Source organism: Homalodisca vitripennis, unplaced genomic scaffold, assembly GCF_021130785.1.
Source record: "Homalodisca vitripennis isolate AUS2020 unplaced genomic scaffold, UT_GWSS_2.1 ScUCBcl_3324;HRSCAF=8789, whole genome shotgun sequence".
Lineage (NCBI taxonomy): Eukaryota > Metazoa > Arthropoda > Insecta > Hemiptera > Cicadellidae > Homalodisca > Homalodisca vitripennis.
Window position 1 is genome coordinate 18,221 of NW_025779436.1, and position 13,612 is coordinate 31,832.

The 13,612-nt window shown below is 40.3% G+C and overlaps 1 protein-coding gene across 1 annotated transcript in view; it reads left to right on the forward strand.

Moving 5' to 3' along the window:
• The window catches only part of LOC124372471 (histone PARylation factor 1-like), a gene marked incomplete at its 5' end in the record, with an annotated part of 33,653 nt that overhangs the window by 18,071 nt on the left and 1,970 nt on the right, over positions 1–13,612 (forward strand). Inside the window, one exon of the mRNA XM_046830874.1 lies at positions 12,564–12,817. Within this exon, the coding sequence (XP_046686830.1) occupies positions 12,564–12,817 (254 nt within the window). The remainder of the gene's footprint in view (positions 1–12,563; positions 12,818–13,612) is intronic.

Below are 13,612 nucleotides of genomic sequence, written 5' to 3' on the forward strand. Positions count from 1 at the left end.
CAGACATTCGTAAACTGTTAAGTATAACCTATTTAAGCAATTTGTTAACCCTGGAACTGGCTTTAAGCGATTATCGACGCATTAACTACAGTTTCAAAATGTCACTAAGCTATTTTCGACGCATTAACTATGTCGTAATATGATCTTTCACAGCAAGTCTATTTTTACTTTGTTTGAAGTAAAACATTCGTAAATCTAAAGATAAAGATCCAAGGTTTCATATATCAGGTTTTATTATATCATAAAACGTTCTATAGTTACGTTAAATCTTTCATTATAAAATTCAAAACTTGGATGTTCACATTTCCAATTGCCATTTGTTTGCGTAATTTCCAGACACGCTAAAATTACCGTATGTTTGTCAAAATTCCCTATCGTAAGTGTCGTCATTGAAAACAGTGTATTCTTGGCTTTCAGAAACATTTTTTCAATAGCCAGTAGGAAAATAAATGTTTATAAAATAAGCAAAGTTTGTGTTTTGTAAAATCCCAAAATGCCTAATGCGTCGAAAATAGCTTCATTATATTTTATTAATTTTGTTACTTTATCGTTGTCTGGAAATAGTGAAAATCATATCAAAACAATGAAGAAGAATTGCTCTAAGCAACAGTATCGTCAACGAATACTATGAACTAGTATTTTATTTTTGTTCTGTTGCACAATCACCGACTCAGCCAGTAGAGAACAACGCATAGCTTGGTTGCCATGTCGATTTCTCTGTTGTTATTACGCCATTCCCGGTATTAGTGTATTGCTTGCTATTTATTTGGATATTTTACACTACTTTTCGTTATTTAGTGTGTATAAATAAAAGTTTGTTTAGTGTTTTTTTTTTTAATTCGTGAAGTGAAAATTTTAGAGGTTAGGTTAAGTTTTAGTGAATAGGTTGGATTTTTGATTTAAATTTATGCAAAGATATTTATTATAAAAGCATATTCATATATTTTAGACAATAATTTTTTTACTTTTTCTGAAGGTATTAGCGTTTTATTTCTATGACCATCGCTTGTTTTATTTTTTTAACAAAAACATAATAGAGATAAAAATACATTGTTGTACATTTTTGTAAACTTCAATAAATGTACTATCTATACAAATAATTTTTGGATGAAAAGAAAATTGTTAGCTAAAAAAAACGTTAGGCATTTATTTTGCAATTTTGACTTTTGTAAAAATTTAAAAAAAAGATTGGTGCCAAAAAAGAAATATCCTATACAATGTAAACTTCTATAAATATTATATTTTTCTCTTCTACATATATTTATTTCTTAGAAAAAAATATTTGTTCATCCAATAGATTCCAAAATGTCCACAATGGTATACACAATAGTGCTATACAAACTTTTTTTTTCAGATTTTGTAGTTTTTTATTGATATATTATTCAAAAGTACCAATAAACTTCTTTTACCTAAATATTTTTTTGTAATTTGTAATTCAGATATATAAGCAAACTTTTGTATATTTTAGAATTATTCTAAAAAAATTCATACTACCTGAGAGGGTGCTATACATTTGAGAAAAATTTATTCTTTACTAATATTTTTTGGGAAACTACATTTTTTTCTAAAGACATTGATGTTTTTAAAATGTTTTTTATCTTAAAAAATAGATGAGCAGTGATTAAAATACAAAACCCTTACAAAATCACCAAAAAGTGCCTGCTATTTTGGGAAAAATGATGGCCAGTTCCAGGGTTAATGATCTCTATTAAAGATACTAATAGAAAGGAATCCATTTTAATGATGTTTAAACATTGGTGTTTACAAAACAAAGAAGACTACAGATTTAATGTTGTTGGTAGGGTCTAATAAGTTTTTCTTAAAGATGAACTAAAGTTAAAAGTCACTTGTTTTCATGAAAGGAAAAATCACCATACTGTTTTTATTTCTATTTTATATTAAGAGAAGCCTTTTTTTTCTTCTTTTTTTGTATACTTTTACAATAAGTTACAAATTTTATTTTCTAACTAAACCGTTTTCAATCAAACCTCTTCATAAAAATCTGTTTAATATTGGTTAATATTGAGCTATATTAACAACAGTATATTTTATTAGTGTAATTATTGGTTTTGGAGGCTAAAGTATTCGAGAACTTCAGACTTTTTTTATATGTGGTGTTGGAATCTCCGCTGAACACCAATGCTAAATAAGGTCTACAGGACAAATAATATTGCTAAAAAGTCTGAAGAGCCTGTAACATTTCAGCTTAAGCCCTGGTATAATATAGATCGCAGTATTCAGTTTTCTACATAGATTGTCAATACACAGTGTCCAGCTGAGGTCTTTATCTATTATCACTCCTAAGTATTTGGCTCTGTTGCCACCTTTACACTAGGTAAGTGAGATATTTGTTCCTTTTTGCTGCCCATTATGATTTTGCTTAGTCTTAGCTTTGTTTACTACCAGGTTGTTATATTGGCAATACTGCATAGTCATGTTAATTGACTGGATATCTAGTTGTTCTGCAGATTTTTCAGACAGAAGTAAGACTTTTGTCATCAGCCTACATTAAGGTTGTGGCAAATTCTTCTAGATACTTAGGGAGATCGTTAGTAAAAAGTGTGAAAAGAACAGGCCCAAGTACAGATCCCTGTGGAACACCCCTTAGAAACTGGCAAAGGACAGGATCTAATTTATTGGACTTTATTATGTCGACAATATTTATTTTAACCACCACCTGCTTTCTATTGGTCAAGTAGCTCCTAAACTCAGTTGTTAATCATGACCTGTTCACATATGGTGGCCCTCTGCTCCACAGCAGTACCTAAGCAACTGATATTGTATTTCTTTTGTAGGCATGATCAAGAAGATGTTGAAGGGTCTGGTGGATAGCAAGAGTGAGGAGGAGAGGGCTAAATATTGGGAGCAACTGCAACCTGTGATCACTTTTTGCCAACATTGCAAATGATGAGTGTGATTTCGGCACCCAGTCTAGAGCTAGGACAGGACCTGTTTCACATACGGTAGCCCTCTGCTCCACAGCAGTACCTAAGCAACTGATATTGTATTTCTTTTGTAGTGTTCCAAGTTAGTGAAAAATACAGGAGGCCTCGGAAGCGTGCCCCTCCCAAACTCGGAGCAAATCATAAAAAAAAAACAATCACATGCCACTAGTGGGAAGAGACAAAAACGAGACAAGATTTCGAGTACAAGAAATATAATTAGTAGGTGGCAAACATTTCCATGCAAAATACAATTATGCAGCACCACGGTGCACCGCGTAACTTAAAAACTAAATAACAACAATAAATATAATTCCAATAATGACAATAACATAATAAATAAATAATATAATAATAACACAATAAATAGAAATTTGGTCTATAAATAACATATATCAGGTACGGCAGTAGCAAAATTTTAACTGGTAATTTTTATGAACTGAGGGGAGGAAAAAGGTTGTAGAATTTCTAGGCCCACTATTTTTGAAAAGTAATTTTGTTTCAAGTTTGTAGCCGAAATTTAAAAAAAATATATTTAAAGCCAATTTTCGAAGGAGGCGGGGCTTAGTTGCCTCCACGAATCCGAATTAAAGATGAAATCCTCCCCTTCAGGTCATGTAACTAACTAAATAAATACTGGCTAGGTACTGGCCCTCCTCCAGATCTAACATCTGGCAGCGCTCCCTGCACCCCAGTCCTCGCAAGTTCAGTATAAGAAGTAAAAAAACATTTTTTAATCCAACCTTGTTCCAGAAGAAATGAATGGGAGCACTACACTCCGGTTGGATGCCGGTCCAATAGCGCTGGCAGGGCGCGGGCATTCAATTTTTCAGTTGTTCGGGGGGCAGACTCGCCGCACCAGTCCCGCTGACGGCACTCACGGGGACCCTATAGAATCCCAACATAACCAGTAGATATTCAGAACAACTTTACTACAACCCGAGAAATAATAAAAACTTAATTATGTTTGCCACAAAGTATAATAAAATATTTAAATTTAACAATTAAAAAAAAATAACAATCTGTAACTAACAGTACCTTTTAAGTATCAGAAGACTATTTCCCAAAAATACCTCAAGACACCAAGTATTAAAAGATACACTACTTGGTGACAATATTAAATATTACAAACAAAACAAATTTTCAAATATATAAACATTTACTTATAGGCTAGAACAGCCATACTAAATGATTAAGCGTGATAACAATTACTTGTAACTATAATTCGCTGGATTTTTAATCATTCTATTATAATATTATAATAATTTACATTTTGCTATTAAATATTAATTGTAAGGTAGGCCTAATAATAATTATATAAATTACAAATAATAACAATACATTATTTCCCAAATAACAATAATTAAATTCTAATCCGTTCACGCTACTATAAAGGCAATAATTAAATAATAAAATTGAAATCATGAATGTTGCCACCCAAATTTGCACGCAACACAAAAACACGAGGTAACAAAAAATTTGCAAAGTCTGTACCGTCTCGCTTACACTAAATAAAAACAAGGTGTGTACACGGAATAAATAATTTCCGTTCGCCGAACGGATCAGTTAGAAAGCACAAGAGCGAAAGATAAAAAACTAAACTAGCATAGTAAATAAATTAACAAAATTTTAGAACGTACGAAAGACAGGAACGAACACTTTGCGACACGAACACGTACACGAGGAACACAAGTTACAAAATAAATATATATAAATTACTTATAACTAATCTACGATAATATATGTCTGGGTGGGAGAGAAAAACCGCCAACTAAATAAGTTAAGAGAGAGAAAAAGACAATTACCTGCCGAAAGTAGTCGAGTTAGCCAGCCATGTGGAACGGGACGAGCAGTGAACAGACAGAACACAGTAGCTTCTCCGAACGCGTCTGACCGCTCCGAACAGTAGCCGGTGCCGGTGCCGGTGAACAGCTGGTCGGTAAACTAGTCAAGGTCAACCAGCTGACCTCAACCAGGCAGAAAATCAATACTCTGACGGAGTGACTCCCCCACCGACTGACAAGAGTGGCCGAGGTGGGAAAAATAATAGACAAAAATAAATTGTCCAAACTGAGCCCCGGCTCAACCTCCCCCACTAAAAAGGGTGCAACCCCAAATAAAACCTCTCCCCCACTGAAAGAAGAACCAACAAGCTCTGGCACAGGAAACGGGAAGTCGAGAACCCTAACAGGAAACGAAGTCCTGAGCAGGAGGCAGACAAAACACGATCCTCCTGAAATTTTGAGAGGCGCCTCTCTTGGAGAAAGAAGAAAATAGAAAGAGAGTAAAAACAACACCACAGGGAAAACCAGGGGTGATCAGTCCCCGGACACCCCCGCAGCTGCACCAGTATCCAGAGCATGACCAGAGGTATCACCACGGAAGGCCTTCAGATGAGAAACGTGGGCCTTCCGCCACAACCTCCCCGATACGGGATCAACCAACTCAGCAGTAACTGGGGAGAGAAAACGAAGAATCCGGTGAGGACCTGTCCACCGATAGCAAAGTTTGGCTGCCCGTTTATCCACGGCCGAACTGACCGGATGGGCCTTACAAAAGACAAGATCCCCCACCTGGAAGGGGTTAGCAATACGTCCCTTATTGAATTTTCTCCTCACCCTTTCCCTAGACTGTAGGAGCTTAACCCTGACTGCCTCCCAAGTTTCACTCACATTGGGAGTACCAGGCACTGGTAGAAGACTATCCAGACTCCAGAGATTAGACAAGGGATCAGAAGGAGGACGACTAAACATGACCTGGAAAGGCGTGGAATCATGACTTTCGTGAAGAGCAGAATTGAAGGCTAACTGAAGCCAGCTCAGGTTTTCATCCCAGGTAGTTTGTTTCTCAGCGTGATAAGCGATGAGGGCGGCTCTGAGATTGCGGTTGAACCGCTCAGCATGAGAAGGCTGGGGGTAGTAAGGAGATGTCGTAACATGTTTGATTCCATGCCCAAAACAGAAGCGATGAAACTCCCTCGACACGAATTGTGTGCCGTTGTCTGAGACGAAGGTGGCGGGCACTCCAAAATTCTGTAGAAGGCGGGACTTGAGTGCCTTGACGGTGAGCGACGCCGTGGCACTCCTAAGAGGAATCAACCAGCAAAACTTAGAGAAAGCATCCACAGCGACAAGCAGGGAGGTGTTCCCTGACTTGCTACGGGGAAAGGGTCCCACATAGTCAATGAACACTTTCTCAAGAGGCCGCTCCGCCACCTCGGAGGAAAGAAAACCTAATTTGGTATTTTGTGCAGGTTTACTGACCGAGCAAAGATGACAAGCTCGTACTCTACCAGCAATGTCTCTGTCCCATACTCTTCCAGATAAACTTATCTCTGATTTTAGCGATGGTCTTGTGAATCCCTAAATGACCGCCCACGGGAGAAACATGAAAATAGGAAAAGACCATCGGTATGAGGGCACTCGGCAGAACAATCTTGGGACCACCTCCGCGTCGGGCACGACAGCAGAGGACACCCTTGGACAAGAAGTAAGGAGAGTGGGCTTCTCCCTCCTGGAGCTCACCAATGAATGTTTGACAACTCGGGGTCTTGAAGTTGGTGAGAGCCAAAACTCTCAAAGGCAGCAGGGAAATCCAACATCACAGTCCCACACAACGGTGCTTGAGAATCAACAGGATCGCTGGGTAGATGATACATTCTAGAAAGAGCATCGGCGACGACGTTTTGGGTGCCGCGAATGTGCTGCACCCTGAATTTAAAGGCCGCAATTTTGACAACCCAGCGACCAATCTTCCCGAGTTGTCGAGGATGGGCCAATAGCCAGGAAAGAGCCTGATTGTCAGTTTCCAGCAGAAAATTCGGAATGCTCTAGGAACCTCCGAAACTTATCCATGCCGAAAAACGACCGCCAAACACTCCAGCTCATAAATAGAAGATTTCTTTTCCTGAAGGGTCAAAGTCCTAGATGCAAAAGCTATAGGTTGCCGAGCACCGTCGAATTCTTGAGAAAGCACAGCTCCTACAGCACAGGATGAGGAGTCAGTCTGCAAGATGAAGGGCCTACTAAAGTCCGGTATTCGCAGCACAGGAGGTTGGATAATTGCCTCCTTAAGCAGTTGAAAAGCACGTTCTTGATCTTCACCCCAAACGAAACTTTGCGTCTTTCCTTCTTAAGGCGTTCAGAGGGGCGGCCACCTCGGCAAAGTCAGGAATAAACCTACGGTAGAAATTAACCATGCCTATGAATCTGGCAACACCCTTGGCATCCTTCGGAGGAGGGAAATCCCGAATGCCTTGGGTCCTGGCAGGGTCTATAGATACACCCCTAGACGACACGAGGTGACCGAGAAACGATATTTCAGACTTGGCGTAAGACACCTTCTCCGGATTGACTGTAAGGCCAGCCCTACCCAACCTAACCAAGACCTCCTCAAGATGTTTAACGTGTTCCGTGAAAGACTCACTGTAGACCAGAAGGTCATCAAGATAATTAAAGACATACCTGAACTTCACATCGTGGAAGATGGAGTCGAGCAACCTAGTTAACGTTTGGGCCCCACAGCTAGCCCCATAGGCACAGATCGGTACTTGATACAAATTCCACGGAACACAGAAGGCCGTGAGAGGACGTGATTCCTTCTTCAACGGAATCTGATGATATGCTTGGTTCAAATCAAATATAGTGAAAAATTTGGCCTTACCGAACCAATCAAAAAGCAGAATGGAGATCGGGGAGAGGCACTGAGTCTATTTCAATTTTGGCATTAAGTTTTCTTAGGTCAACCACCATACGATGTTTTCCATTAGGCTTTGGAACCAAGAACGCTGGACTGGCATACGATGAGTTTGAGGGCTCAATAACTCCTTGATCCAAGAGATCCTTGATGATACCACGCATAACCTCCATCTTTGGAGGAGCCAACTTGTATGGGTGGGAGCGTACTGGCTGAGTGGTCAGTCAGACGAATTTCATATTCAATGAGATGGGTAGAACCGAGCTTGGGTGTGAGGACCTCCGGAAATCTTGAGCAAAGCTCACGGAGAACCCCAGCTTGCTCCTCATCCAAGTGACCGAACGGGTCCCCAGGGGCAGAACCTTCCTCACACTCCACCTCCACAACCTGCGGCGTCGATTTTCATTTATCAGAAAAGGGGACTGACACTCGCCGATTGAATTTGAAATAAGACTGGCCCGCCTGAAGATCCAGCACCAAACCAGTCTTTTGAATAAAATCCGCCCCCAAAATACAATCCATACTCAGGTCCTGGGCCACAAGGAAGCTCCACACCCATGAAAAAATATTCAACCTTAAAACTTGATTGAAGCCTTCTTCGAAATTGGAAGAGGGGAATTAGAAGCAGTCCAGCAAGTTAAAGAAGACTCCTCGGTGTGCTTCACCAAACCTAACCTTGAAATGGCTTCAAAAAGACGGGAAGAGATGAGGCTACAGGCTGACCCGGAATCAACTAGGGCCTTATTGCACTGAGTCTCCCACTAAGATATTGATATAAGGGCACACCGAAGATGCTGTCCTAAGCCGTAGGTTTCCCTTTTCTGCTAGGCTCATAGTGTCCAAACTATTAATCAAATTTTTCGCACAGGTACTATTTTTTTGAAATTTTTTCTTAGACCTCGGGGGAACTTCAGAGAAAACCCCCCTTTGATCTAGTTTTTTGGACCAGTGCGATATCTCCTAGGACACTCCCGACGAGTATGACCTCGTTCACCACAGGCATAGCAGATGGGTGGATGAAGCCCACCAGAGTGATGTGGCCCATCCACGGGATTCTGTACGGCCGTGACAGCCCTGGAGGGCTGGATTGGAACGATGATTGTTCCTCTCCCGCCCTCTGCCGGTCAGCAAAACTGCACGCTGCGCGAAGCAATGCACAGACGGTCCAGTTCAGAAAAGGTGGAAGGGCGACCAGCAAAAACTAGACGGGACCTCTCTTCAGGATTGAGACCCTCAAGAATGATGGTGACCACAGTACTTTCGGGGATATTGAGCCTTAACACCCTATCAGTGTCCCTCACCTCGGCCACAAACTTAGCCAAACTCTCTCCGTTGCCCTGAGGCCTAAAGAATTTCTCCACACGGAGACGTTCCCTCAACTGACCAGGAACAAAGAAATCCAATGCCTCCCTATGAAAATCATCCAGGGTACCACCCCTCTGGAGAACTCGAACCAGACAGTCACCCAAAGGTGGCCTACAAAACGGAGAGATGACATGCAGGAAGCTCGCTCCCTGAAGACCAGGCAAGTGATGCAGTCGCAGGATCTCAGAAAGAAACCGCAGCAAGGCTTCAGTATCTAGACCATCCACCGTTGGTAGTCGCTGCAGCAACGGGGTAAGTGGGTTCGGAAGCTTGTGATACTGAACAAAGGATCCCGTCACCACAGTCCCCAGTCCCCCAGATCCAGCAGGCATTTGGGTCACAGGCCCCCGGGCCCCGTCCACACCAGACACCCCCGACGCCACGCCCACATCAAAATCAGCAACAACTGACCCAGGGATCCGGCATTCACCCTTAACAGCCGCAGCAGAGTCAATCGCAGACAAAGTTTTTTCAGGAGCCTTTGCCCCCTCGTCCCTCTCGAGTACAGTCAGCAGGCCGTCAACCAAGGTGACGCGTTCCTCCAACCACTCCTTATCACCAGAACTGGTAAGCTTGGCTCTAAGTAGCGACAGCCTCATATGTAGATGGGTAAGCCGGGGACAAATACCTAGCCCTCTCTCGGCCAGTAGGCGGCGACTCCAACCAGTCCTCCTGACTATTCTCAAACGTCTCCAACTTAGCCTCCAAAATAGGCCTCTGCTTCTGGAACGTCAAATCTCTAGGCCAGGTCGTGTCCAGTTCCATATTATCACGCAGTTGCTTCCGCATGGACTCGCAGTCGGAACCCGGAGTAAGCCCACGAGCCAACAACTCAAAATGGAGATCCTCCTTCAACAAGTATTCAGGCACCAGAGAGACAGGCATGATAAATAAATAGAAGACACAGACTAACGCAATACAGCAAAGCAATACACTGACTCGAAGTCAACAACTAACAAATCAAAATTAGTAAGGCGACAAGTGAATAACTTAGTGAGACAACACTCTCAGCAGGGTCCCCAGAATTCCTGCCGTCCACGAAACACGGCAGCGAAACCAAAATACCGCAACAAAACACTACGCCGTACCAGAACAAAACCAGAAAAAAAAAACAACGATGACAATGTATAACAAAAACACACAAGTAACAATAATCAGGAAATAAATAGGTTCACACACTTCCTGTCGATCGGCGGAAAATAGCACAGCGAGACGGCACAGGCGCAGGAAGTCAACTAACAACTTCAACTCATGCCTCTCACCACCAGTGGCAAAAACAAACCCTGGGCCCGCAGAGGGTAAAAACACGTAACCACGCTCTGCTACCATTTTGTTCCAAGTTAGTGAAAAATACAGGAGGCCTCGGAAGCGTGCCCCTCCCAAACTCGGAGCAAATCATAAAAAAAAAACAATCACATGCCACTAGTGGGAAGAGACAAAAACGAGACAAGATTTCGAGTACAAGAAATATAATTAGTAGGTGGCAAACATTTCCATGCAAAATACAATTATGCAGCACCACGGTGCACCGCGTAACTTAAAAACTAAATAACAACAATAAATATAATTCCAATAATGACAATAACATAATAAATAAATAATATAATAATAACACAATAAATAGAAATTTGGTCTATAAATAACATATATCAGGTACGGCAGTAGCAAAATTTTAACTGGTAATTTTTATGAACTGAGGGGAGGAAAAAGGTTGTAGAATTTCTAGGCCCACTATTTTTGATAAGTAATTTTGTTTCAAGTTTGTAGCCGAAATTTAAAAAAAATATATTTAAAGCCAATTTTCGAAGGAGGCGGGGGCTTAGTTGCCTCCACGAATCCGAATTAAAGATGAAATCCTCCCCTTCAGGTCATGTAACTAACTAAATAAATACTGGCTAGGTACTGGCCCTCCTCCAGATCTAACATCTGGCAGCGCTCCCTGCACCCCAGTCCTCGCAAGTTCAGTATAAGAAGTAAAAAAACATTTTTAATCCAACCTTGTTCCAGAAGAAATGAATGGGAGCACTACACTCCGGTTGGATGCCAGTCCAATAGCGCTGGCAGGGCGCGGGCATTCAATTTTTTCAGTTGTTCGGGCAGACTCGCCGCACCAGTCCCGCTGACGGCACTCACGGGGACCCTATAGAATCCCAACATAACCAGTAGATATTCAGAACAACTTTACTACAACCCGAGAAATAATAAAAACTTAATTATGTTTGCCACAAAGTATAATAAAATATTTAAATTTAACAATTAAAAAAAAAATAACAATCTGTAACTAACAGTACCTTTTAAGTATCAGAAGACTATTTCCCAAAAATACCTCAAGACACCAAGTATTAAAAGATACACTACTTGGTGACAATATTAAATATTACAAACAAAACAAATTTTCAAATATATAAACATTTACTTATAGGCTAGAACAGCCATACTAAATGATTAAGCGTGATAACAATTACTTGTAACTATAATTCGCTGGATTTTAATCATTCTATTATAATATTATAATAATTTACATTTTGCTATTAAATATTAATTGTAAGGTAGGCCTAATAATAATTATATAAATTACAAATAATAACAATACATTATTTCCCAAATAACAATAATTAAATTCTAATCCGTTCACGCTACTATAAAGGCAATAATTAAATAATAAAATTGAAATCATGAATGTTGCCACCCAAATTTGCACGCAACACAAAACACGAGGTAACAAAAATTTACAAAGTCTGTACCGTCTCGCTTACACTAAATAAAAACAAGGTGTGTAACACGGAATAAATAATTTCCGTTCGCCGAACGGATCAGTTAGAAAGCACAAGAGCGAAAGATAAAAAACTAAACTAGCATAGTAAATAAATTAACAAAATTTTAGAACGTACGAAAGACAGGAACGAACACTTTGCGACACGAACACGTACACGAGGAACACAAGTTACAAAATAAATATATATAAATTACTTATAACTAATCTACGATAATATATGTCTGGGTGGGAGAGAAAAACCGCCAACTAAATAAGTTAAGAGAGAGAAAAAGACAATTACCTGCCGAAAGTAGTCGAGTTAGCCAGCCATGTGGAACGGGACGAGCAGTGAACAGACAGAACACAGTAGCTTCTCCGAACGCGTCTGACCGCTCCGAACAGTAGCCGGTGCCGGTGCCGGTGAACAGCTGGTCGGTAAACTAGTCAAGGTCAACCAGCTGACCTCAACCAGGCAGAAAATCAATACTCTGACGGAGTGACTCCCCCACCGACTGACAAGAGTGGCCGAGGTGGGAAAAATAATAGACAAAAATAAATTGTCCAAACTGAGCCCCGGCTCAGTAGGCATGATCAAGAAGATGTTGAAGGGTCTGGTGGATAGCAAGAGTGAGGAGGAGAGGGCTAAATATTGGGAGCAACTGCAACCTGTGATCACTTTTGCCAACATTGCAAATGATGAGTGTGATTTTGGCACCAGTCTAGAGCTAGGACAGGACCTGTTCACATACGGTAGCCCTCTGCTCCACCGCAGTACCTAAGCAACTGATATTGTATTTCTTTTGTAGGCATGATCAAGAAGATGTTGAAGGGTCTGGTGGATAGCAAGAGTGAGGAGGAGAGGGCTAAATATTGGGAGCAACTGCAACCTGTGATCACTTTTGCCAACATTGCAAATGATGAGTGTGATTTTGGCACCAGTCTAGAGCTAGGACAGGACCTGTTCACATACGGTAGCCCTCTGCTCCACCGCAGTGCCAAGCAACTGCTCACCACAGCCTACACCCTGCTGGGCCGCAATGAGTTTGCCACCATTATTGAGGTTGGTACTATACGTTATTAACTAACTTACTTGAGATAGTGAATTTGTGTTGGCGACAATTGTGTGATCAGTTTGAAATGGCAAAATATTGTGGTATAAAAGTTTGACTACAGTTTCTGATGCTGACGGAGAGTCATCAAGAAATAAAGGTCAGTACAAAAATTTAAAAAAAAAAATCTATTTCTCTGCTCCTACATGTAACAGGTCAAAATACATTGGCATGATTAGTTAAGAAACTAGAATACTGAAAATTAAATTACACCCTCCACTGCAAAAAACTGTTACTTTTTAATTCCTGCAAAAAACTAATGTGACATAACTCAGTTTTGACTGAACAAGAACATTTAACCTATGCTAAGATTAAATGTGGAAACTTGCAGTATTAATTTCCTTTGTATAGCAATTTCATATTTGTATTTGTCTTTCAAACACACCAATGTAAATAATGTCTTTCATGTACTGTAACTATGTGGTACCAAAAACACTATGAACTACACTTTACAAAAGAAAGACTGGGTTAATCTTTTCTTTTTTTTTTTTTGCTTAAATTCAAGAGGACACTAAATTTTGTGCATTTTAGACACTTTATTGCAGAATCACTATTTATAGAAGAAAACCTTGGCGGACAAGAATGTAAATAATTTTGAACAGTTAATTTTAAGGTAGGTCTATTTATAAATATAGAAGTAATTGTTTAAAAAAATTATTTAAAAAACTCCTGAGCTGCTGGTTAAGTCTACGTCTTTTAAGTTCTCATGAAATTAATTTTGATCCAGTGCTTCCCTTATCCTATTG